Source organism: Mustela erminea, chromosome 3 (assembly GCF_009829155.1).
Source record: "Mustela erminea isolate mMusErm1 chromosome 3, mMusErm1.Pri, whole genome shotgun sequence".
Lineage (NCBI taxonomy): Eukaryota > Metazoa > Chordata > Mammalia > Carnivora > Mustelidae > Mustela > Mustela erminea.
This window is the reverse complement of record NC_045616.1, coordinates 32,300,512-32,328,358: the sequence shown is the minus strand read 5'-3', so window position 1 is coordinate 32,328,358 and position 27,847 is coordinate 32,300,512. Positions and strand designations below refer to the sequence as shown.

At 37.2% G+C, this 27,847-nt stretch overlaps 1 protein-coding gene across 7 annotated transcripts in view; it reads left to right on the top strand.

Annotated features, from left to right (window-relative positions):
* CAMK4 (calcium/calmodulin dependent protein kinase IV) overlaps positions 1-27,847 on the top strand; it is a 239,537-nt gene that overhangs the window by 75,079 nt on the left and 136,611 nt on the right. The window contains exon 1 of one of the 7 annotated variants that reach the window (XM_032335562.1): positions 23,608-23,667. The exons of the other annotated variants lie outside the window; for them this stretch is intronic. Within the exon in view, the coding sequence (XP_032191453.1) occupies positions 23,623-23,667 (45 nt within the window). The 5' untranslated portion in view covers positions 23,608-23,622. Of the gene's footprint in view, positions 1-23,607; positions 23,668-27,847 lie in introns of those variants that run through there. 7 annotated transcript variants of the gene reach the window in all.

Here is a 27,847-nt window from a genome sequence, read left to right as displayed (position 1 = left end):
TAAAAAGCTGATTGTAGTACAGCTCTGATATCTATACAGGGAAGTAATTCTTCAAATAAAACATTAAGAGGCAAATTTCATGTTGGAAATTTGTGACTTTGAATGTCTGCACAGATTTAAATTTCAAATTAAAAACATATTGCCAGCTGCTGTGGTTTAGTAGGGCTTATTTGCAGTTGTTCTCGCTTTTAAATTTAACTCTTCATGATAATTCTCCCAGATTGGCTTTCCCCCTGTATCTTCCTTTTAAGACTTTAAAATAGAAAAGGAAGCCAGAATATCTGCAGATGAGTGGAACTGTGTGAAAAGGAGGCAGTTACAGTAGGGACGTCCAACAATAAACATCTTTAAAAGTATGACTCTTTTCCAGGCCCCTCCATATTCAACAGATTTGTCATTTAGATGCACCATCATGCTCACTTCCCAATCTGAAATTGTCAGTATACTATTACTATAAAGCTGAAAGAGAAGCATATAGAATTTTGGTTTAATGTAAGTTCAAGAACTCTAGACTTAAAATGATTACTTAAAATTTTAACAGTTTATCCTTTAGCCTCCAGCTTGGTGTCACTGAAAACCATAATTGATGGTGGTGTGCAAGATGAGATCATCCCAGGTCTGTATCAGTAAAAGCTCTCCCCATGATAAGGCACATGCATTTTAGAGAAGCACTTACTGAAGCTATCATGGAGTTATGGAACACATGGGAATGAGTACTGTCTTTATTTGCCCTTTAATTCCAAAGTATATCTTGGAAATTATTCCTGGGAGAAGTTTACAATATTCTAAAATATTCAGATGCTGGGCTTCTCTTTCTTCTTTCAACTGTTGTCTGCTTATTAAGGGGACAGGAGGAGCTAAGGACAACTCAAACCAACAGGTTGTTTTTTTGTTTGTTTGTTTGGTCATAGGGTTTAAGAAAATAGATTGAAGGACACAACTAAAATTAAGAGTTTTGGATTATCTGTGAATTCTAATTATGTTACTAGTCTTCATTTACTATATAGTTGACATATATTACTTCACATAGGAATTGTTTATTGTATTTTTGTATTGTGTGTATCATGAAAAGGTTTCCCCTATCTAGTCAACACATTCATCACCTCACATATTTACGTTCTTTTTTTAAGTGAGAACATTTAAGTTCTATTCTCTTAGCAAATTTCAATTATATAATACAGTACTATCAACTATAGTCAACATATTATACATTAGCTCCTCAGTGTTGCTCATCTTATAGCTGAAAGTTTGTACCCTTCTATCAACCTTTCCTTATGCTGCTGTTCCCCAGACCCTGGCAACTATATTTGTATTGTTTCTGTAAGTTTGACTTTTTATTATTATTATTTTTTAAATTAAAGATTCCACATATACATGTAGTACTTGTCCTTTTTAGTCTGCTTACTTCGCTTTTAATGATTTCACTAATAAAAAAATAACAATAATTGATAATGATATGGCCTCAAATGTGTTTTTACTTAGGAAGATAAAACTTGGGGCACCTGGGTTGCTCAGTTGGTTAAGCGTCTGCCTTCGGCTCAGGTCATGATCCCAGGGTCCTTAAATTGAGCCCCACATCAGGCTCCTTGCTCAGCAGGGAACTTGCTTCTCTCTCTGCCTGCCTCTCCCGCTGCTTGTGCTCTCTCTCTCTCTGACAAATAAATGGGTAAAATCTTAAAAAAAAAAAATGCTGAAACGCATATAAATTTCTTATATTAATGATTAACCTGCTAAAAACAAAACAAGTAACAGCCCACACACCTTCCTGTAGAAAATTAGCAGCTTTTTTGGCACCGTTTCAGTGTCCTACCTCCCCCCGTGGGTATGTCAAATACCAATGTTTGTGTTCATTGGCTATGATGGGGAAAGAAGCATCTGCCAGCTCAACATAAACTTCCTTTATAGGAAGTTAAACTTCCTTTAGGAAATGTAAGGGAATGTTTAAGTCTAGTGATGACAATTCTGTTAAAACCACCCTGATAGTCCATCCCTCAGGAAAATAGTCAGGAAAGTTTCTATGGATAGTCTTCATAGATATCCTAAACAAGAATTCCTGGTTCAGCAAATCATTCAAAAAGGGACACATAACTAACTCTAATCTCTACTGTCAATTGCTTTTTTTTTTTTCATTTATTTAAGTTTGCATTTGCATTCTGTGACTATTTTATCAACTAAGTGTCTTCTATGAAAACTTAGTGAAATATATGTATAAATAAGGCAACTCTATAATTTAGCATAGGTGGATGAATAACCTAGGATTTCAAAGAAGTTGGTCTGGGCTGAAAAGGTAATGATAAATGAGTTAGTGGGAATTTACAACACCAGAACAAAGCCTTTAGGATATTGGCTCTGTTAAGATACTGTTCCAGACAGACCCTTGGGAAATACCATTCGTGATGGGCCCGAAGTTTGCAAAACTAAATATTTCTGGTTCAGTACCAGCATTTCTGGTTCCGTGCATAATACTGAATAGATCATCAGTCATTTGGTTCTGAATAAATACATTTTAGACACAGATATGGCATAAATCAAGAAAATGGTTATATTAATGGAAATTGTTATGATTAGGACCTTTATGAGGTTCTACCAAGGAAAACCCTAAGGAGCCCTTCTCATAATAATTTCGGATTGCCCAAAAAACTGCATTTGGTTGCTTGTCTGGTGGAGTTTCAAACGTGCTCTTAAGCTTTTTTAGGGTACAAAAGATTCAGACATTTTTATGATACACCAGGATTTCAATTTCTTGAACATTTGCTCAGTTAGTATCCTATTGTAAAAAATGAGTTACTTATAGGGTACCTGGCATGGCTCAGTGGTTTAAGCCTCTACCTTCAGCTCAGGTCGTGATCTCAGGGTCCTGGGATTGAGCCCTGAATTGGGCTGTCTGCTTAGTGGGGAGCCTGCTTTCTCCTCTCTCTCTGCCTGCCTCTCTACCTACTTGCGATCTCTCTCTCTGTGTCAAATAAGTAAATAAATAAAATCTTAAAAAAAAAAAAATGAGTTACTTATAATCACACTTAAAAATTAAATTCAAAAACCCTTTATAATCCAACTGAAAACAACAAAACATTCTCCTTTTTCCAAAAGTATTTAGTACCTTTATGGACACAGTACAATTAATTTTCAGTACTTGATTATATAGGCAACTTAGTAATAGATTCATAATTTTTAAAGTCTGTCCTGGGACAATGTGTATTCCAAAGTCAGGCTAAAATGTGGAAAAGTAGTTAAGTGTACTCTGTCACACCCATTTGAAATAGATTTTGATTTAAATCCATTTGATACATGAGTGGTTCTCAGTGTCCTGCCAAGCCATATTGAAGGCTGAGGCAGAAGGAAACAGCTCTACTGAATTCTATTTTTATTAAAAATTCTAATATTTTGTTCAATGTGGATTTTTTTGCATTGACTTTAAGTACTACATGAAAATACTGTTAATCTTGATTATTGTTTTTTGTTGCCACTTTCAGTTTTGCACCAAAGGTGAAGGCTCACTCTCTTCACCTTGGCCTGGCTTTGGTGGTTCTGATAAATAGATCTAAGAAGTAGATCTCATTTATCCATTGTGTCAACACAAACATCTGAATATTGTAGTTGCCAGACATCATCCTACAGATGCTGGTTCCTCTTGGTTTAGAGCAGTCACCTCCACTGACATTGAACATTGGACAGTGGACATTGCTGATCGAATTTAGTGCCTCTTATCTCTACTTCTGTTATCTCCATTAAGAAACACTATATTTCATCAATAATTAGGCACACACATAGGCTTTACATATTTTAACATCTATGAAATTGGTATATATTTTATATTAAAGGGCATCTTACAATTATAATTGGTAGCTTTTTTTTCTTTCTAGTGTGTTTTAAAATTGGTAGTGCCTCTAAATTGAAGAAGTATACTACTCTCTGTAGCAAATAAGGTAATAATACTGATTTTATTTCAAGCTTCTCTATAATGAGAAGTAGTAATGTCACTTAATAGCATTCTACATCTAGACTTTATGCTAGGACTTTTTACATTTGCAAAAGGATATATGTTTCAATAAGCTTTTACTTTTTAAATTCTTATTGGCCATTTAAAATTGTATAATTTCTAAATAAATAAATATTATAAATGTGCATTAACAAATTGGAAACCATATAAACCAAGAATAGTAAAAGGAAATAATTTGTAGTAAGACCATCATACTTTTTCACTGAAATACAATTAATGCACAGTACACTTAATTTAGATTGCTTTGAATGATCTCTTTTGCAGATTTCTAAGAATAGCTAGAGAACTCAGCTGTGATCATACTGTATCCAGTAAGAGAATTACATTGCCTCACTTTCTCCTTCCATCTGTCTTGTTACACTCACCAGCCCTAGTTGTGCAGATAAGGCATTGCCTGTAGAAGCAGAGTGAGGTGGGGGGCAAGCAGGAATTCTAAGGCCATGCTGGGTGGAAGCAGAGTTCACCTGAGGTAACTGACTTCGTGTAAGCTAGTTTAAAAAAAAGTGTAAATTATTGTTAAGGTGAAGCCAAGACTGTAGCTAAGAAAATGTTGCCAAGAAAGAAATCTGAAAGGTGAGGGGCACCTGGGTGGCTCAGTTGGTTAAGTGTCCCACTCTTGGTTTTGGCTCAGGTCATGATCTCAGGGCTCTGTGCTGGGTCTGGAGCCTGCTTAAGATTTTCTCTCTTCCTCTCCCTCTGCCTCTGCCCTTGCTTTCTCTCTCTCTCTCTCTGTCTCTCTCTCTTTCTCTAAAATAAATAAATCTTTAAAGAAAAGAAAAGGTAAGGCAAACATGCAATGGGAGGATGAAGCTCAAAGTGGAGTAGAAAGGTCTAGAGCAAGTGAAATCAGCTGTGTAAAGAATGGATTGCAGAGTACAGCCCGGAGTGGAGAGCAAGATTGTGTTACAGCCCCCTTCAGCACTGTACCTCAGGGGTGGTGGCTGAAGGGAGCCTTCACAACTAACTTCCTAAAAAACCATAGTTGGCACTTGGTCTCTACTTTTTCACCTTCCAATTTATCCTCATCCCCCTGCAACATCCCCCCCCCCACCTGTAATACTCTAAGAAAATCATTCTCACTAAAATCAGTAGCAACTTTCTAAATGCTGGCCCAGTAAGCACGTTTTAGTTCCTAATATTTAGTATTATTGATCCTTCCCTCCTTGTGAGTGACCAGATTTATGATCAAATGTGTATGTGAATATACTGTTGTTGTTTGGGAAGAGGAGAGAAAAGTCACATTGTGGATCATGTGGAGAGTCAGGACTGAGCTTTCTTCCATCCCAAGTACTAGCTGAGGCCCCTAGCAGAAGCAGTTCCCATCTTGGTGGCTGTCATTCATTTCATGCAACTCTTGTATTTTCAAATAGGAGAAAGAAAGCTCCAGGCTGGAGTAACACTTTCAAGGAGACGAAGAGAGGGCATTGAAAAAAAGTAATTTAACATGAGAAGAAGAAAATGGATGAGGCCTGACAGGACAGAATGTACCTTTAAAATATTTGGGAAAATACATTGTCAACTTAAAGAGGAGTTTAACATAGGGCTTTCCTCTGCTTTTAGGGATTACTATTCTTCCCTAAGACTAGAAAATTTCTCTCCTATTTCTTGGAAGAGGAGAGATTACAGTAATTATAAGAAACTGGGGTATAGGCTTTGGTTTATGTGAAATAACATTTAATTTAGGAACGGGAAATGCCTATTTATATTTATAGTGGAAGGCAGTCCCAAATCAAATGCTAAGAGAAACTGAACAAATGACTTTTTCATTTATTTAATATGCAATCTCTGAGGGTCTAATGAAGGCCAGCAGCTGTGTGGGGACTGGGAGAGCAGAAGGGAAAGACTGGAACTGGAATGTCTGTGGGAGGCTGTGAGGAGTTTTGAGGAGTGACTCTGAGGGTGGGTGTAGCTTGAAAAGGTGTGAAGATAAAATAAGGAATGACCATCTTTTGGGAGGATCTTTCCTCCCTTTAAAAAAAAGGGGGGGGGTGAGAGGAGACTAGGCAGCAGCGTAAGTAAAGACATGAACTGAGTAATGACAGTCTACCAGGCATTGTGGCAATGCCTAATTTTATTATTCTCTTAAGAAAAAAAAAAATCAAAGGAATTTGTTGTAAAGAGCAAAAATTTAGTGACAGTACTGGAGTCTGAGTTCCTCCTTACATCCAATATGGCAGCAGCCACTGCTCCTGAGCAACTGAAGTGTGGCTGGTCTGCCTTGAGGTGTGCTGTTAAGTGTACTTACTTAAATACATACCAGATTTTAAAGACCTACCATCAGGACAAAAAAATGTAAATTATCTCAATAGTTTTATATTGGTTACATATTGAAATGACAATATTCTGGATATAGTCCTTTTATATTGGACATATTTTGGACATGTTCTTGGAGATACTGTTGCATTCCATATATTGTTAATATTAACAATATAACATTTATTAACAATATAACAATATAACATTAACATCACCTGTTCCTTTTTACTTTTTAAAATGTGGCTACCAAGGGGTGTCTGGGTGGCTCAGAGGGTTAGACATCTGCCTTCAGCTCAGGTCATGATCCCGGTGTCCTGGGATCGAGCCCTGCATGGTGCTCCCTGCTTGGTGGGAGCCTGCTTCTCCCTCTCCCTCCACCTACCGCTCTGCCTGTTTGTGCTCTCTGTCAAACTAATAAATAAAATCTTCAAAATAATAATAATAAAATAATAAAATGTGGCTACTAGGAATTTTGAATCATATATGTGGACAGCATTTGCTAACTAGCATTTTGCTTCTGTTTGGCAGAGCTGTTCCCTTTGTGGCAAAACTGGAGTCTGGAAACAAATGACATCTGCAAGGTTGTTACCTCCCATTCACATATTTTTTTGAAGCCTTCTATTCCTCTGAATCATATGTCCCATATTTGATACAATGTGGGGTTTGTTCTTTGTTACAGTATTTCAAAATTGTATCTGTGCTGAACTTCTAATGGGGCCTACCACTGAATGAGCCCCCAGGCATGTTGGCTCATGCCGCACAGCCACAGCTGGGCTCTTACCCAGGCCCCTTCTCTTGGCACTTCCTGCCTTCCTCGTTGTTTTCTCCATTATTTCACCTAGAGGCTAAAAATAAAAAAAAGAGAGAGAGAGAAATGAGACAAAGCATGAGGCAATGTTAAAGTAAGCTGAAATCGAAATCACAGAAAGGATAGACCAATTGTATGCTGATGTCTGAATTATGGGAGCATTTCGTTCATAAGATTTGTGAAACAAGGTAACATTGCTGCCCTTAATGGAAGTAAAATATATGAGAGCAAAAAAGTACATTTAGACGGACTTGCAGGTTAAGATAGATGCTTACATTTTCCCTTCTTGGCAATCTGAAAACTTTGCCTTGTCTGGGAATGTGACTTTGTTTCTTCCTCTACCTATTTAAGTTATTTTGAAATCCTAGAATTATCATTTTCAAGAAAGATCCTAATGGGATTGACACCATTTTAGTAAAAATTAAGTCACAGATAAAAAGTGTAGATAATCTTTGCAGTGATAGTCTTTTTGTTCAAGCTTTCTTTTCAAAGAAAAAAAATGTTTTGTTTTGTTTTAAGATTTTTATTTATTTATTTGACAGAGTGAGAGAGAGATCACAGGTAGGCAGAGAGGCAGTCAGAGAGAGAGGGGGAAGCAGGCTCCCCACTGAGCAGCGAGCCCGATGTGGGGCTCGATCCCAGGACCCCGAGATCACGACCTGAGCCGAAGGCAGTGGCTTAACCCACTGAGCCACCCAGGCGCCCCTCAAAGAAAAAAATGTTAAATAAATGTCTTCTTTCCCCCTACTTTGTTAAAATGTTTGTTTGTTTGTTTGTTTAAGATTTTATTTGATAGCACGAAAGCAGGGGGAGCAGGAGAGGGAGAGTGAGAAGCAGGCTCTCTTCCGAGCAGGGAGCCTGATGTGTGGCTCGATGCAGGGCTATATGCAGGACTCAATCCCAGGACCCTGGGACCTTGACCTGAGCGGAAGGCAGGGGCTTAATGACTGAACCACTCAGGCAATCCTGTCCTGGGACAGAGTCCCACATCAGGTTCCTTGCTTGTCAGGAAGCGTGCTTCTCCTCCTGCTCCCCCTGCTTGTGTTCCCTCTCTCGCTGTGTGTCAAATAAATAAAATCTTAAAAATATATATTTAATTCAGTGTTTCTTGGCCGTTTATATTTTAGTGGAAAATGTCATAGATAAATTGCTGAAGAAAATAATGCAACTGACTTTTTTATTGAACAAATGAGTTTTTTTCCTTTTGAGTGTTTTACAGAAACTGCCAAACTTGAACATCACTTTAAGGAGTTGACCCATTTAAATTTTTGCAACCTATTTTAAATTAACTTGAGAGAGATTTTATGAAAAATATGGATTATAAATGTTGGAATCAAAAGTACATGAGGTCATTTTAACATCACTTTTTAGCATATCCAAAGAATGCTCTGGTAAAAATTTGAATTGTGTATTTAAATTAAGTTTAGTGGAATGCATGTGCATCAGAATTACCAGTTAAATTGTGTGCAGGAAAAACAACAACAACCCTGAGAGCCAAAGTGCATTAAAAAAAAAAAACCAACCTCTGTTGTGTCCTTATGTTTGTAAATTCAGTAGCCATAATCTTTTTTTATTAACATATAATATATTATTTGCCCCAGGGGTACAGGTCTGTGAATCATCAGGCTTACACATTTCACAGCACTCACCATAGCACATACCCTCCCCAATGTCCATAAACCAGCCACCCCATCCCTACCCCCCCACCCCCAGCAACCCTCACTTTGTTTCGTGAGAATAAGAGTCTCTTATGGTTTGCCTCCCTCCTGATCCCATCTTGTTTCATTTTTTCCTTTCCTACCCCCCATTACCCCTGCCCTGCCTCTCAAATTCCTCATATCAGAGAGATCAGATGATAATTGTCTTTATCTTATTGACTTATTTCTCTCAGCATAATACCCTCTAGTTCCATCCACATCATTGCAAATGGCAAGATTTCATTTGTTTTGATGGCTGCCTAGTTTTCCATTTTATATATATATATCATATATATATATATCTTCTTTATATATGTATATATATATCTTCTTTATATAAGTATATATATATATTTTCTTTATATATGTGTGTATATATATATATATATATACCACATCTTCTTTATCCATTCATCTGTTGATGGACATCTAGGTTCTTTTCCTAGTTTGGCTATTGTGGACATTGCTGCTATAAATATTTGGGTGCACGTGCCCTTTTGAATCACTACATTTGTATTTGTATCTTTAGGGTAAATACCCAGTAGTACAATTGCTGGGTCATAGTGTAACTCTATTTTCAACTTTTTGAGGAACCTCCATACTGTTTTCCAGAGTGGCTGCCCCAGCTTGCATTCCCACCAACAGTGTAGGAGAGTTCCCCTTTCTCCGCATCCTTGCCAACCTCTGTCGTTTCCTGACTTGTTAATTTTAGCCATTCTGACTGTTGTGAAGTGGTGTCTCACTGTGGTTTTGATTTGTATTTCCCTGATGCCGAGTGATGTTGAGCACTTTTTCATGTGTCTGTTGGCATCTGGATGTCTTCTTTGCAGAAATGTCTGTTCATGTCTTCTGCCCATTTCTTGATTGGATTATTTGTTCTGTGGGTGTTGAGTTTGATAAGTTCTTCATAGATTTTGGATACTAGCCCTTTATCTGATATGTCATTTGCGAATATCTTCTCCCATTTGGTCAGTTGTCTTTTTTTTTTTTTTTAAGATTTTATTTATTTATTTGACACAGACAGAGATCACAAGTAGGCAGAGAGGCAGGCAGAGAGAGAGGGAGAAGCAGGCTCCCCGCTGAGCAGAGAGCCCGATGCAGGGCTCCATCCCAGGACCCTGAGATCATGATCTGAGCTGAAGACAGAGGCATAACCCACTGAGCCACCCAAGCGCCCCCTCGGTCAATTGTCTTTTGGTTTTGTTGAGTATTTCCTTTGCTGTGCATATCTTTTGATCTTGATGAAGTCCCAATAGTTCATTTTTGTCCTTGCTTCCCTTGCCTTTGGCGATGTTTCTAGGAAGCAGTTGCTGTGGCTGAGGTCGAAGAGGTTGCTCCCTGTGTTCTCCTCAAGGATTTTGATGGATTGCTGTCTCACATTGAGGTCCTTCATCCATTTTGAGTCTATTTTTGTATGTGGTGTAAGGAAATGACCCAGTTTCATTCTTCTGCATGTGGCTGTCCAATTTTCCCAACACCATTTGTTGAAGAGACTGTCTTTTTTCCATTGGACAATCTTTCCTGCTTTGTTGAAGATTAGTTTACCATAGAGCTGAGGGTCTATTTCTGGGCTCTCTATAGTGGCCATAATTTTAGATGAGAATTTTTATTTATCAATGGGAAAATATGCAGTTTGTTAATTTGTAGTTTGACTGATCATAATCAAAATCCGCACTCTAGAAAAGGATTTAATAGCTTTGTGGCCAATTTTTTTCCTAACCAGCGGTTGTTCCAGTGCCATTTGTAGGAGGTGTGGTTTGCCTCTTTCACCCACCAGGTCATCTTGACTACAAATGTGATTTGCTGCCACATATCTCAGGCAAGATTTCTCCCTAGCAGTGGTGGAAAAGATTATTTACTGGGGAATGGCAACAAAAAATTTTTCCGATATTAACTCCTCTCATTCTATAGAATGATTTAATCTACCAAACAGTGTTTACCTACCAGTCACAATTAATATAAATATGTACATTTAAGTAACTTTAAACAGTAGGAATTAACCAAGAGAGATTTTGGTGATGAATGTTGATCTGCTCCTACTTGGGTGTTGGTTAAAATTCCTGGAGTGGCTGAAGAAACCATGAGTCCTGACTGCATTCTAACCATGCCTGGGGAATGTCCCGAGGAAGAGTCATTATCTCTCTTTGAAGGGGGTGTGAGAGTTTTCCTGATAAGTGCAACTTTCATAGGGAGATCTGAGTCTGGAAAGCATACAATAAGCAAATAAATTGGATTCTCCCAATTCAGAAAGATTTGGTTCCAATGTGTCCAGCTTCCTTATGTCTTATTCCCACTACATTTTGAGGACCCTGCTTTAACTAGACAGCAAACTTATCTTTACATAAGCTGGATCGTAGGGTAGCTCTATTTTCAACTTTTTGAAGAAAGTCCATATTGTTTTCCAGAATGGCTGTACCAGCTTGCCACCAGCTTGATTCCATTTACAGATTTAGATTAATTTTTAGGACTGGGTTGACAGTGCAAGACATTGTAGGGTTTTGGGTTTTTTTTTTTTTTTTTTTTTGCATACTCTTTCTTCTATTGCCTATTTTTCTTTCTGCATTTCGCTTGCAAAAATGTTACATTTAGTTGGTTTTCATATGAGAAAGAGAAGTCTCTTTGTTCAGTTAAGGATCATTTATTCCGAAGAGCTTTTGATATAATTATTCAGTTGGTATTTGAATTAGGTGAGGATGCTTACTGAAGAATGAATATTCTTAAGTTATAAAGCCTTAGCATCTTTAAACCTTCAAACTACCATTGACTTTAGACCTAAAGGAAATCTTAAAGAATTTTGTATTTATAGGTTACATTGTCTCCTATTTACTAATAAAATATAGATATACTTTGATTATTAAAAACCCAGGGTTTAAAAATACAAACATAGAATTATAAGATAGGAGGGTAATAATAATGGCTACAGAAGAATATTTTGCTTTATAAAATAATCAAGATTCCCTCTAAAATAATCATTTATTTTACTGTACTTATTTATTTTTGGATATTTATCTATGGGTCACATAGTTTGCAGATTCAATTTAAAACTTAAATTTCAGAGTCATTCTCTTTGAAGATCAATCCAGAATAATAGTAGAATATCTCAGGAATTGAATTGCAGTGCAGTGGGAAATGATGATATGATTTAGAGATGTTCAGTTTGGTTAACTCAGGTTATAGAAAAAGTCAATTATGTAAAAATATTCCTGGAATCATTTATACAATAAGAAATAATAACTAATTATCTGGGCTTTAGCCCTTGTTATTGAACTCATTAAAAATGCCTACTGTAACCTCGAAATGAAACCCAGTTAGTTATTGGAAAGGAAAAGGAAAATTAAATAATTTGAAAGTAACATTTGTTTAACTGTCAGTGAAAAATACAATAATTGAGACATAGTTGACCTTCCACTTGCCACATGGGGTTTATCTGTGTTATGGTTATTTTTGTTTAACTTAATCAAGTGATTGACTTCTTTATAAAACAAACATGTACTGTTCTTCCTGGATGCCAGGGACTTTGATCCCTGTGGGAGACATGAATGACTAAGACTTGACCCCTGGACTTGAGGAATTTTGAGTCTTACGGGTTCAGACAAGTAAACACACACAGAGGAGTGGCACGTTGTCACAAAGCTGACAGCTGTTCATTCAGGGCATCGTGAGGACACATAGGTTAATAATGCTTTGCAACTTACAAATACTCTATTGTTAATAGGCACCCACACCAAATCAGTTGTTACCTGCATGATTTTATCAGTTCTCCTGGGTAAAAGGCAGAGAGGGCAGCGTGATCAAAGGCGTGCATTTGTGTGGAACTCTTCAGGGTCTGGGACCGGCACTCTGTTCCCTCTCTGGGGCCTCTGGTTACTCTTGGAGGGACTTTGTGCCCAATTTTTGCTGCAATTAGCTATCCTCATAAACACTCATTGGAGCTAAAACTCCTTAAGGTAAAGCCAGATCAAGGCATGAGCTTTGGCATTTGGTCCTTCCTGTGTTGACCCTGGTGCTGAACTGTTTACTGCCTGCTTAGTAGTGGTACTAAGGTAAGCCTGAAGGGACCTGTGGCCTCCATGCTTCTCCCTGTAGGTAGGTGGTTTTGTCTAATCCAGCTTGCTCTTTCTGCATTCAGTGTTCCTTAATCATCACCATCATCTCTTTAAAATCTGTTCTGTTTAACTTATATCATTTTTAAAAAGTGAGCTTGAAATCAATATAAGCTAGATCTGGGACTTAGGATTTGAGATTTATTCCATCTCTAGGACCATCAGTGACCTCAGTGCCATTTGGAGTTGAGGGCAGAGACTGAGCAAGGCCTGTCTCATGGGCTGGTACCTTGACTTGCAGAAAAATACATGGGCAGTCTTGTAAGTGCTTGGAAATAAACAGTTTCTTAGATTAAAAATAGAGTACAGGATGGGGTTTAGTCTTGTGTGACCCACTGTTGACAACCTGAGGAGTGTTTACTGACACCTTCTTGAGTACCCCCCCGCCCCGGTTCATACATATTGCTTAGTCTAACAAAGCATAATGAGCTTCCTTGCTCTTGGTGCAGGTTTGAGTTAACCACGCTCCTCAGTCATGGCGTCCTATATTCCAGATCGTGCAGGGTTTCTCTGGTTTTAGTGCTCTATTTCCTCTCCACCAGCCATCCTTCCTCCCTAACTCTACCCCCAGTAAGCCTCTATGCTAATGTGTTTGGTGGATGTCTTTGGAAATAAAAGTACTTTAAAATGAAGGGTTGTATGTATAAATATGCTTTTAATACACATAAATGATACTGTGCTACATAGTGAGGGATGCCAAGGTATAGCCAGAAGTTCAGTGAGGCTTGAGGTTCTTAGAGGCGCTAATAGCAAAAGAGACAGGCAGGAGTCTATTGATAGATGGCCTTATATGTCATGCTAAGGAATTTAGATTTTATCCATTGACAGTAGGGGGTTACTGAAAGATTTTAAAAGGAGTATGACAAAATCATCTTTGGGGCTAAAAGTTACTTTGACAGTAAGTAGTGTGGAAGATGGCTCACAGGGTGCCAGGCCTGGCATTTAGTACATGGGAACTTCTCAACAGTGATAACTAGTATTACTTTTTATGTTCCAGTAATCTCTGACCTACTGAACACATTTTAGCTTTAAAATTAAGAGTATATTCTGACACTGTCACTTAAAGAAAGATACAGAGAACTGTAAAAAGTGCAATGGTCTCTTTTTTTAAATTAGTAATTGAACAGTTTTAAGACATTGTAAACATACTCCCTTTTCTAGGACATAAAACAATTATTTGTGTTCATTTGGAAAGCTTTGTCTCATGTTCTGGTCTGTGGGTAGTGATGAGTCCCCTTAGCTGTGTTCCTCTGACAGCAGCGGTGGGCATTATTCTCACAAGCAGATGACAGATCTCGCACGTAACTATTCTAAGAATGACATTAAAATACAGTTGAACTTAAATTGTGAAGTTTATGTGCAGAGAGAATGTTATTAAAGAATCTGACAGTCATCAATCTTTAATTAGAGCATTGCCTGGGCGAATGTGAGTACTTCAGATCTCCCCTTCCACACCTTCCCTTACCTTCTCTGCTATGGTGAGGAGATGTGGTATGAGTTTAGCTGGCATAAGGTTGTAATTATGTCCAAGACAAAAAGAAAAAAAAATGATTCTAGTTCTTCTTCCTCAGATTTCTAAAATTGGCTTGTGGAAGGGGCTGCCTACTGCCATGTGGCAGCCACCACCTGCATCGTTGCTGGCTTTGGAGACTTGCTGAGGGAGTGCTGATATTAGCATACCATACAGCATGCCTTGTGCCTCAGTGATTTCTGTTTGAAGAATTGAGCTCTGTATGGGAAATCTCCAAACAGGTGATGTGTTAAACCATTCTTTCTTTGGAAGGAGAAAGGATACCGGAGAGGGTAAAAAGGCTACATAGTGGTTCAGAAGCTAGTTTGTTCTGGACTATCTATGACCCCTACAGAATGTGTCCGGGAATATCCAGGCTTTGCAGAGTTAGCATCATACCCTCTGTTCATATGGCAAAGCTGTCATTCAAAAGAAAGTTGAAGGATTCCCTACTACTCTTGGGAAGTTTCTCAAAGCCTGCTAATTGTAAATATTACATTAAAACAGCTGTGTTTTCTGTCGTCTTTGGTCTCATTCCAGTGGTCAATCAATGTGGATGATTTATCAGACTTCTCAGTCTTCAGTAGCAGTGAGTTGGGGTTGTTGTTGCTGTTTTGTTTTTGTTTTTTGTTTCTCTGGCATTTTTTTATGGCCAATTCTCTTGGTTTATGTAGAAAGCCAGATTAAAAATTACACTTTTTTTTTTTCTTGAGAAGTCGAAGAACTAAAAATATGAGATGGATTTCTGCCCTAAAACTGTTAGTTCCTTCTCTTTAAAGCAAAGCATATTCCTTGGTTTTTAAATTATGAGTTTGGGTACAAAGAACTTGTTCATCCCAGGAAATACTTAAATGTCACTTGCAAGGTGATACAGCCTGCAACATTGCACAAATGCTTCTCATGCAGCTGGGTGCCAGGACCTTAAAACCAAAGTGAAGGACTCCTCATCCTCACCCAGAGGATGTGGCTTTGAGGGATTGTCAAATAAGTCAGATACCATGGTGGTTATGTTAGGCAATGGCTCTCACACTAGAGATAACTGGATTGAAGTTCTAACCTTACCTCTTACTAACTGTATCACCTTGAGCAAGTAAGTTACCTCTTTGGGCTTTACTCTTCTTATCTGTACAGTGGGCATAAAATAGCTAGCTCATAAGGTTGTCCTGAGAATTAGATAAGATAATGTGTATAAAGGGCATAGTACAATGCCTGATCCAGAGTAACTGCTTATGAGTGCTCACATACTCTCTCTCTCCAATAAATAAATAAATAAATAAATAGATAAATAAAATCTTAAAAAAAAAACAAAACCAGCTTAACTTCTTTGCAAATTTAAAACTCAATTTTGACTTAGACAAAGTATGAAGGATTTCAGAACTTTCGTTATACCAGATGGATGTCCCTTCTATTCTGCTTAAACAACTCACAATTGTTGCCTGCCTTAACAACTGTCTGCCTGAACAATTACAGTTCTGTATTGGGTAAGTCTCATTTTAGCCAGGATTTCTCAATCCTAGCACTGTTGACATGTTGGGCTAGTAGTTCTTTGGGTGGAGGTGGGTGTCATTCTGTGCATTGTAGGATTTTTAGCAACATCCCTGCCCTCTACTTACTTAAAGCCAGTAGCAAACACTGCTTTGCTTGGTTTTGACAACAAAATGTCTGCAGAGATTTGTAAAGGTCACGTGGTGGGTGCAAAATCACCTCTTTTTGAGAGCCACTTCACTCTAGCTACTTAGCATAAATAATTGTAATAAAGGTCCAGTTATGCAACTTCAACATTGCTGCTTTGAGAAAGTTTTCTTTCTTCTCTTACTCACTCTGTCTTATTTGGAGGGTATTTGTGAAATCTCTTCTTTCTTTATACTTATTATGTTTTTTGGCATCAGCCATTAACTCTAGTCACATGACCTGCAAATCTTTACATTCTGAACATCTAGACTGGAATTTTTAGTCTTAAACTCCTTATATCAGAACCTGATTTAAAACCTCCTTCTTATTCTTTCTTCTTTGTTTGCTATTCTTCCAATAGCTCAGGCTCAAATCTAATCACCACGACTTCTCTATTCAGCTGTCTTTGTCTCCTCCCACTTCTAATCATTCCTAGAGATGACTTTTGAAATCTCTCTTGCAACCTCCCCTTCTTTCCTTTCCTACTACCACTGTCTTCCTCCTGTCTCTTCTGTACTTCTGCTCCTGTAATGGCTTCTCCAGTAATCCAGGCTTCTCCTGGATTTTGGTTTCTCTCCCACCTATATATGCCTTATCCCTTATCCTCTTACAGCACTAATCTTTTTGTTCCCATGCTCAGATACATCAGGAACTTCCTTCTGCCTAAGGGATCGATAAAATATTCCCAATCTTAGCATTTAACTGTTCATACCCTGGCTTCATCTTATTTCACATTACACCCGTTCCTCATCCACTTCGTGGAAAAGCCAGCCTAAGAGCCCTCACTGTTCTTTCTGTCTGGGATTGAGTCTTCGATCCCAGTTTCTGAGCTATTGCTCACTTCCTGTCCCCAGAATGACCTTTGCCATCATCTCATCTCTTTCTGGTAAAATTTTCCTACCCTTAAAGGCAGTCAGATGATACTACCTCTATGAAGCTTTCCCTAATTCCCTTAATTTCCTTTAAGCTACCATTGCATTTTAGCCGAGCTGCTTCTTTATGTTACTTGGTCTTCAGCAGTATCCCTAAGTAGAGACTCAAGAAGGACTTTGTGAATAAGTAAGCAGATGAAGAGAGATAGGATCTCTTCATTAACAGAATTAAAACTTGAAATGTTTTCCCTTCTACTGAAAGGTATGTTAGAAAGTCTTTGTTATCAACTAATCTGTTATTGTACTTAAGAAATACAAATAGCCATGCAACTTTTCTTAAAAATATCAATAACGCAGGGCGCCTGGGTGGCTCGGTGGGTTAAGCCGCTGCCTTCGGCTCGGGTCATGATCTCAGGGTCCTGGAATCGAGTCCCGCATCGGGCTCTCTGCTCAGCAGGGAGTCTGCTTCCTCCTCTCTCTCTCTCTCTGCCTGCCTCTCTGCCTACTTGTGATCTCTCTCTGACAAATAAATAAATAAAATCTTAAAAAAAAAATATCAATAACGCAAGTCATTAGTGCCTTCCTCCCCACCACATATTTGCTTTGTGACCTTGGTCAAATTACTTTACTTCTCTGAACCTTAGTTGTCTCATCTCCTCAAATAAGTTATTATTATGAAATGGTGTATGCAAAGTAGCCAGTATAGTCCCTGGAATGTAGGGCTCAATACATGTTACCATTTAAACTATACAAAACATCCTTTTTAAGTGAATTTCTGCTGTAGGAATTTCTACAAAATGCCCAGATTATAGATGTAACTATATGCTACTGGGATATTTCGTTGTACGGAAGTCAGAGGGGAGGACAATGAATGGGACCTAAATTTAATGTGTGCTCTTTGAAATGATGTGTGAAATTATATGAAATGATTGTCCTTTTTTAGAAAGTAGTTTCTTGCAGTAATTGTATGACCAAATAAAATAATAGGAGCAGAATCTTCCTTGTAGTAGACAGAATTCTTAAGTGTGTGTCTTTTTCCCCCGAGCATGATTTTTTCCCCTATAGAAACCACTCCTCAAAGGTATAATAGAAATTAACACATAAAGTAATCCAGTATTAAGCAATTATGTTATTTTGGGGAATGCATCTATTTAATATATGAGATATGGTCAGTATCTACAGTGGAATTTCTTTTAAATGTAAGATTTGGGTATTTTAAGATTGTGTAATTTTTTAAAAATATTTGAGAGAGAGAGAAACAGAAAGAGAGAGAGAGAGAGAGAGAAGGAGAGCAGAAGCTGGGGGAGGGCTGTGAGAGAGGGAGAGAGAGAATCCTCAAGCAGACTCTCCGCTAAGCCTGGAGCCAATGTGGACCTTGATCCCAGGACCCTGAGATCATGACCTGAGCTGAAATCAAGAGTCAGATGCTTAACCAACTGAGCCACTCAGGTGCCCCCAGATTGTGTAATTTTGAATAAGACTCAATGATACCTTTTGATGCTCTTGAAACTATTCATGAAGGCTTACCTTTGCCATCATTGTCCAAATCCAGATAAGATTTGACCAATAGCACATCAAAATTCGTATAATAGAAAGCCATTTTAATACAGTTCTAACACTTTTTGCAATTATGAATCTACAAATCCATTTATATGATATATAAATAGTGTATCATAACCCAGTTTTATAACAGTGAAGCCCATTACTGAATATAAAGTATTGTTCTTCTTCACAAGGCTGTAATACAGGAGTGTAAATTGCTTTATATTCTTCTGGTGAATGTAAAGTATTGCTCATGTGCCCAATAATACATGTTTTACATTCCAAAAATTGCTTTATAATTGGCCCATAAGTTTGATATAGTGCCTTTAACTCAGAAGAGGAACAAATGTGTTCCATCATCTTTTCAGAATACTTTTGTATTTTGAACACTTTTTAAAAGGTGATTGTTAAAAATATACAGAAGCTAATGAATTAATTCATTCTTATCAATAAGTGATGTACTGTAATGTAGTCATGTTTTATTTATTTTCTTGAATGTGGTTGAAAACCATTAAGATAATCAAATAAGTGTCTTGTTAAAATCAATATGTTGAAATCACTATTTCCATCTTCATAATGAGCAATATATAAATGGGGAAAGTTGACATTTACCAATATGGGAGAATTTGTATTTAAAATGAACCAGCAACAACTACAAACAACTTGAGAGAGCTTTTTCAATCTTAACATTTTGATGAAGTGATAATATCAATCTAGATGAAGAAATATCATTTCCAAAATAGATGGATTTGATATCAAAAAAGTATTTTATCAATGATAACAGAGTGCAATAGCAGAATGATTGGAAAAATAGATAACATATGTAGCTCCATACGGCTTTTTCTGTCCAGACACTTCATATCCTAATAAACATTGTGTTATCTTGTTTATTGCCAGATCAACTGGAATATTCTTCTACACCTCATCTGAGATGAATATATATTTGGATGACCTTTTGGCCAGAGTTCTTTAAAAAGAAAGCTGTTAATCAAAAATTTTTAATTCTTTCTCAGAATTAGTAGTCAAAGGGGAAAGTCACTATTTGCCAGATGATTAGCAATTTTGCCAGCATTAGCTTTTCAATTGATTAAGGAAAGAAATAGTGAGTTACTTTTATTTTATGTACTATTTGCCTTATTCAATTTCATGACTATTGATTTGTTCAGATTAATTTGAAATATTAACATTTGGTGAACAGAACAGGGACTCTGCTTTGTTAATGAGTTAGTGTCTACCTGACTAGGGTAGTCTTCATTTGGGATTCCAAATCAGAAACAGGAGGAAATTCAAATTCATTTAGCTCCATTTCTATTCCTGACACTGTGTTAGGGTCTTTAACATAAAATACTTAATTAATCCTCATGACAACTTTAGTTATTGATCATGATCTCCGTATTTTACATATGAAGGAACTCATCACTACCTTATCCTTGTCTCTTTTCCACTAAATCTTAAACTCACTAATCCTCCCCGCCCCCAAGATGCATAGGAGGAGCTAAATAAATGTTAGTCTAGAGAAAATGATTTCTGTTTGGTGACGTTTAGAGGTTTTATTGAAAAGGCTCATCCTGTTTTCCCCCATTATGCAGCCAGGGGCAGCTTCATTTGGTAAATAATTTTGACTGAGAGCTGAATGGTTGCAAGAGGCTGTAATGCCATAGCCAAAGATCCTTTTTGTCAGTGTAAGTTACACATGCTTTACTGCTTTCCTCAGGAAGCAGCTCAGCAGCCTAGGATTAAAGTTAAAGAGGGCACAAAGGAGCTTATCATTTCGTTTGGCTCATTAGGCAATAAATAATTCGATGCCATTTCTAATTAATGCAGGAAGCAGAATAGACCACTACATTTTAGCCATTAAAGATTGCATTTTAGGCCAATTCAAATTATTTCATGACCATAAGCAAACATTACAGATAATAAAGAGGAAATTGACATTCCCCTAAGGGATTTCCAATCATTCCTAATCACATCAGTGCCCTGGCATGTGGCCTAATACTCTAATTCCTCCCCTCAACCCCTTCCCCCCACCTCCTTTGGCCATTCCCCCTCCACAGAACAGGGCAGGAGATGTCGCCAGTCCCCTAGAGAAGATAAGGCCTCTGCTCAGTTTCTTTTCTGTGGTTTCAGTACATAGTATTGTACTGTACTGTTCCAGTTCGGGATTCCCAGCCATTTAGTCTCATCCCCCCGACATTTGCCTAGGAGGCCCGTTCTGACATTTGAAAACATGCCCTCAGTTGTAACCTTCTTTTCCTTCATTTTTTCTTTGAAAATTAGCACACCAAGGTGGCTCTTTCTTTTAACTCTGAGCTTCTGATAGGAGATAAGTGATTGATCTTCCTCCAGCTCTGTACACCCTTAGCTTTAAATGGATAATGAGATAAAAGCCTGAAGATGCGCAGCGAAGGTTACTCTGCAGCCACAGATAATGTCAGGTTCAGCCAGAGAATTCTGTTATTTGTTTAAATTACTTGTTTTGAAATAGAAAAAGAAAACAGTTTTCTTAGGTTACATTATGGTCTTATTGTTAAAAGAAAAAATGGTTCAGAGGCTGTAGTGTCTCAGTGCTTTACTGGCATTGATAAATCACCACAAGTAAGGAATCTATAATTGTAATTAACATTTTATTTTCAGGAATAGGAATGGTAATATTCTAACCTATTCCAAAGCTATTTAAATGTTCTCTAGAAGGCTGAATGAGAACAAAGACCAGAACAAAAAGTGAAGATACTTACTTCCACACTACAAATTGAGTCATTTTGTAGTTGGATACTGATATGTTTTTTGTTTTGTTTTGTTTTGAGGATCAAAAACATACAGGAATTTATTTTGAAATTTCTAGCTTGTTTAAGTTTGTCTCCTTTGCTTTTGCCCCAAAAGCAAAATGCAGGAAAGTTACAGAAGAGACATTGAAACAACAAAAATAAAAACCACCAAAAATACCTCTTCCCACAGGATATAGGAAATTCTGCCAAAAAGACACAAGAACTCAGAATTGAGGAAACGTCAGCCTTCCCTCTTTATAAATTCTAATATCAGCAAGAAGGAATAGATAGGAATAAAAAGCAGGGGGACTGATGGGTTTCCTGACACACTGTAGAAAGCCTATCTAATCTCAATGGGGCAGTCTCTGCCAGCTTCAGCTGGTTGTGGTTAATCCCTTGTATCTAGGCTTTTTTTCTTTAAAATGTGAAATATCTGTATTTTTTAAGGTGGGCATCTAATTACAAAAATGGTCTAAACATTTTGTAGGCAAAGTGTATCTGTGAAGGGTGGAAACCACTTACGAGATGGCCATTGGCAAGCTCTAGAAAGGCATGCATGCAAATAAACCACAAGGCAAATATTAGGTAGAGAAGTGGACCACGCTAGCTTCAAATGACTCCAGAATGGAAAGAAAAGATGTTGTGTATGTGCTATGGAAGTCATCCCACAAGAGGTGATGATTGTGCTGAATTGAAGAATTTCTGATTAGCCAGAAAATTGGAGGAGGTGACTGAAACAAAGACTTAGTGAATTTTGTTTTGCTAAATATGAAAGGGAGGGCAAGAGGAGGTAAGAACAGAAAAGAGGACAAGATGCCAAACAGTGTCACATGACATACTGAGAAAACCGGGTTCTTCTCACTGTCACAGGGATAGTGAGCATAGAGGACAGATAGGCAGATTTCTATTCTAGAAAGATTGTCCTGTTAGTGGACTGGAGGAGGACTGAAGAGAATGACACTAGAGGTCTAGAGCCTATTTAAGAGACAATGGCAGTGAGGATGGAAATCATGAAGAGACTGAAATCGATTTGTAAACTAGAAAGCATTCTGTTTATGTGTGTGCTGTTCATATATGATATTGCCATTTTTGATTTATATTAAAATGCACAGTTTTCCACATTTCAATACCTCTGCCATCAAGATGTATTCTTCAATCCATGGGTTGTCATAATTTAGCAAAAACAGCTTTTCTTTTTCCTTTCTTATCTTTTTTTTTTTTTTAAGTGATCATAGCATAACGATGCCTCTTAAAGTCGGTGGTGTCTTTGATACAGTGTAATGGAATAATAGTGATGGACTTTAAACTACCAAATTGAATTTTAAAGCAGAGAAATATAATACGTTCTAGGAATTCATAATCCCACCTACATATCTGGAAAGGAGTCTTTAAACATTTATTTGCTTTGGTTACCATCTCTTCCTATTTCCTCAATGTTCATTAGGTCATGGGAGGTAAATGTGTATGCCACAGGATCTGGGAGGTAATGTAAATGATTAAAGCTGTTAAGGAGACTACAATTCCTCTCTAAAAATCATTCGCTACTTAGGGCATATCAACTACTACTAGACACAATTTAAAAATTACTGTTGCCAGATTCAAAAGAAGCTAGAATTCTGATTTTTTTTTTTAAATGAAATCCCTCAGTATTTGTACGTTGGCAAGACATTCAACATTTTTTAAAACCCCATGCAGGTCAAACATCTATGTGTCAGATAAGCTCCTAGTCTTGCCCCTGCTAAGCTGCTTGTGGAAGGAGTGATCATATTGATTTCTAACCCTTATAGTTTCATAATGTTAAATGGTAGATGTTGCTAAAATGCCAGTGACAAGACTAAGTCACAGCTGGGAGAAATGAAATCTCTTCCTTGTCTGTAGCTACCATCTGGTACAACTCCCAGCCACACGAATCCTTTAGAGCAGTCTAAAGGCCTGTGATCTAAAATGGGTTATTTTTTCCTGACGTATATTTGTTTGATCATCTATTCAACAGGAAAAAATCGGCCACAGTGTTTTGACATAATAAAACTATTTCTCATGCCTCAAAATTCCTTTCTTCTTCAGAAACGATAACAGAAGCTACTGATGTTTGAAAGCTTCCTGGAATGTCAAAGGGAATTTCTTAACTCTGCTTGTATAGATTTATCATTCACTAATCTCCTTCATTCACAAGATTTGCCAGCATTTGAAATGTACTATCAATAAATGCATAAGGAATGAATATATTGTTTTTCTTTTTTGGAACAGTAATGTCTAATTCAAACTTGATGAATAGATTAAAAATTAAGACTATAAGGGAGGAGTTCTACTCTGGCAGTGATGGAGTAAGAGGAACTACACATACACTTCCATAAATTACCTGGACATAATGCATAGCAAAATTGTTTTTAGGCACTAAACAATGAGCCATATAGGACTTTGGTTCCTGAGAGAAGGGAAACACAAGGTGAGTACCACATTCACCATGGTTCTCTAACTGGGGATAATATATGGTGACGTTTAATGAGAGTAAGCAGGAGCAACAGAGCTGTCAAAGGAAAGATAGGCATGTACTGTTAGAAGACATTGGATCTATGGCCAAGCCAAGGTGGAGAGATTCACTGAGCACCCCAAATATCTGCTTGAAATCTCAACAAGGTGATACCTTGGGAGTATAAGCCACACCCCTAGAGCAAAGACCATGACACTGGATCAAGAACAAAAATCAAATAGATTTGCTCTAACAACAAATAAAACCAAACTGGACAGGATCAAAAAGATTTGTCCACAGTTCAACTGCCTATCATTGCAAAAGGCAGCTCTTCTTAAAAAAGAAGATAATATAGGGTTATCCGAGTGGTTCAGTTGGTTAAGCATCTGACTCTTGATTTTGCTGAGATCATGATCTTGGGGTTATGAGATAGAGCCCCATGTTGGGCTCCATACTTGGTACAGAATCTGCTTGAGATTCTCTATTTCCCTCTTCCTCTGCCCCTGGCCCCCTTCATGTGCTCTCTCTCTTTCTCTAACTCAAATAAATAAATAAATCTTTTTAAAAAAGAAGATAATATAATTAAACTCCTTAGTGTGTATCATTTAAAAATGCCTATCACACTAGAATAAAAAACAAAAACAAAAAAAAAACTAGACATTTAAAGAAGAAGGAATATGGATCTGTAATTGAGGAGGGAAAAAAGCAGTTAATAACACAGATTTTTGGAGATGAGCCAGATGTTGAAATAAGCAGATGAGAAGTATAAAACAGCTATCGTACAAACATTCAGAAACATGAAATGAAATAGGTGCATGAAGAGTAAACATACAGAACATCTCATCACAGAAATGGAAACTATTTTTAAAAAAAGGCAAATGGAAATTTTGGAATTGAAAAATACATTATATCAAATTAAAAATTCATAGGCTTAAGACTGGATTAGAGACCACAGAAGAAAGGCTCCATGAACTTGAGGACAGATCAATCAAAATAATCCAATTTGAAGAATAGAAAAACAATTGGTAAAAAAGAATAGAATTACAGAGGTAATTTGTGGGATAATATCAAGAAGGCTACTATACATGCAATATGGAGAGAAAGAATTGGACAGAAAAAAGCTTAGAGAAACAATGGGTGAACATTTTCCAAATTTGGTAAAGAACATTGCAGATTCAGGAAGCTTATTGAGCTGCAGGCATAATAAATGAAAACAAAACCTAGGCACATAGCCAAAAGCCAGAAAACAAAGGTAAAGATAAAATCTTTAAAGCAACCAAAGATGACAGTATATACAGAGAATAATGATATAAAGCATGGCTAATACCTCATCAGAAAAAAATGGAAGTTAGAAGATGGTGGAGCATGTGGCGCCTGCGTGGCTCAGTTGGTTAAGCTTCTGACTCTTGTGCACTCTCTCTCCCTCTCCCTCAAAATAAATACAGTCTTAAAAAAAAAAAATTGGAACACTTTTAAGGTCCTCAAAGAAAACAAAACAAAACCTGTCAGCCAGAATTCTACATCTGGTGAAAAAAATCTCTCAAAATGACAGTAAAATAAAGACACTTTAAAATAAGCGAACGCTGTGCAAGTCTATTATCAGCACACACAAGCCACAAGTAATGCTAAAGAAAGTTCCTTGACTGAAGGAAAATAATACCAGATGGAAATTCAGATTTATAGGAAGAAATGAAAAACATTGGAAATAGGAGAATGTGGGCAATGTAAAAGACTCGTTTTCATTCTTCTCTTTAATATATTTTAAAACAGTTAAACATTTGAAGCAAATAAAATCTTTGTAGAAATAGCATGTATCACAACAGTAGCCCAAAGGATAGAGAAGGAAGGGAAGGTGGTAAATGGAGCTATTGTGTTGGGATTTTTATATTTTATAGTCATTAAGCAGACTTATGTGCAGACTGTTATAAGTTAAGGATTATGTACTGGAATCCTGAGAGCAACCATTAAAAAAACAAACCATGAAGTATACCCTAAAGACCAAAAGAAATATAAAATTTAATATTGGAAATACTAAAATACTAAATCCAAAAGATGGAGGAAAAGTAGAGAAAAAAATAACAAAGAACAAATGAAACAAATAGCAATATGGATGACTTGAACCTAATCATATCATTAAGAATATTTATTGTAAATGAACTACTCGAATCAAAAGACAAAAAACAAAGAATCCAATTTAAAAATGCACAAAGGAACCAAGTAGACATTTTTCCAAAGAAGACATCGAGATGGCTGACACATGAAAAAATGCTCAACATCACTAATCATCTAAGAAGTGCAAATCAAAACCTTGATGTGACATCACCTCACACCTCTTAGAATTGCTATCATCAGGAAGGTAAAAGATAAGTGTTGGCAAGGATGCGGAGGAAAGGGAACCCTCACGCACTGTTGGTGGGAATTTAAATTGGTGTAGCAACTGTGAAAACAGTATGACGTTCCTTGGAAAATTAAAAATAGAATTACCATATGGTCCAGCAATCCCACTTCTAGGTATATATACAAAGGAAACAAAATTAGGATCTTGAAGAGATAATCTACACTCCATTCTTCACTGCAGCATTATTCTCAGTCCCCAAGATACGGAAATAAGCTAAGTGTCCATCGACAGATGAATGGATAAAGATGTTTATTTATTTATTTACTTGCTTACTTATGAGATATGAAAAAGAGGGACATCCTGCTGGTTGCAACAACATTGATGGACCTTGTGGGCATTATGTGAAACGAACTAAATCAGGCAGAGAAAGATATATGCTGTATATGTCACTGAGAAGTAGAATCTAAAAAAACTAAACTCCTAGAACAGAAAGTAGAAGGGTGGTTGTCGGAGGCTGGGGTATGGGGGAAATGGGGAGATATTGGCCAGAGGGTACAACCTTCCAGTTACAAGATGAGTGAATTCTGAGGACCTAATGTATTGCATGGTGATTATATTTAACAATATAATATGCTTGAAAGTTGCAAAGAGAGTAAATCTCAAGTATTCTCGCCACAGAAAAGAAATGACAATTATGTCAGGTGATGGAAGTGTTAAACTAACCCTAGTGTAGTAATCATTTCACAATATGTAAGTGTATCAGATCAACATGTTGTACGGCTTAAAATTACATGCTATGTCAATTATATTTTGATATATTGGAGAAAATACATATGACCAATAGTACATAGAAAAAATAGTACTTATTAAGCTTCAGTGAAGGCATGAAGGTTGGATTAGATGGATACATCTAAATATATTATAGTAGATATATTACAGTAGATGATGTGAAATAGAAGGGAATGGGTCTGGGAATGGAGGAGAAAGGTGAAAAAACAAAGAGCCAAATCTGTCTTCAGAATGTATGGTAGCATGAATTGGTTGACTGGAAATTCAGAGAAAAGAAAATAGTCTTCATAAAGCATGTAGTTAATTGATTCTAATGGCTAACATATGAGGCAGTAAATATTTTAAACCAAAGGGAAGGACTGATGAGAGTGTTAAGACCCTTTATGTCCACAGTATTTATTGTTATATTACTTTTTTTTTTTTAAAGATTTTATTTATTTACTTGAGAGAGAGACAGTGAGAGAGAGCATGAGCGAGGAGAAGGTCAGAGGGAGAAGCAGACTCCCCATAGAGCTGGGAGTCCGATGCGGGACTTGATCTCGGGACTCCAGGATCATGACCTGAGCCGAAGGCAGTCGTCCAACCAACTGAGCCACCCAGGCGTCCCTGTTATATTACTTTTTGATTGAGAACAAATATATAAGGCAATGTGATCATTTGAAGCTGGTTTTTGTTTGCTTTGAACTTGAATTTGAATTCCAAAGCCACTTAAACTTTTACTTTCTCTTTGGGCAGGGACTTTGTTAAATTTTTGAAACTAAAGGAGTCATCTTTAAGCCAGTCATTGCAAAAATGCAGGACTAGGAATGAAGTCACAGCTAGGTGCTGTTAGGCAACTGAAAGAAATTGTTAACTAAGGTAGCAGGACCATGAGAAACTGGAGGCTCCCCATGTAGAGAGTGTAATCGTTCATGGTTCGAAGAGTTAAGCACTTGCCAGTGTAGATCTTGAAGAAGGAAGTGTATCAGTCAGGAATTAGACATGGAAGAATGGGTATAGAGCAAGCGGAAATCAGGGTCAAACAAGTGA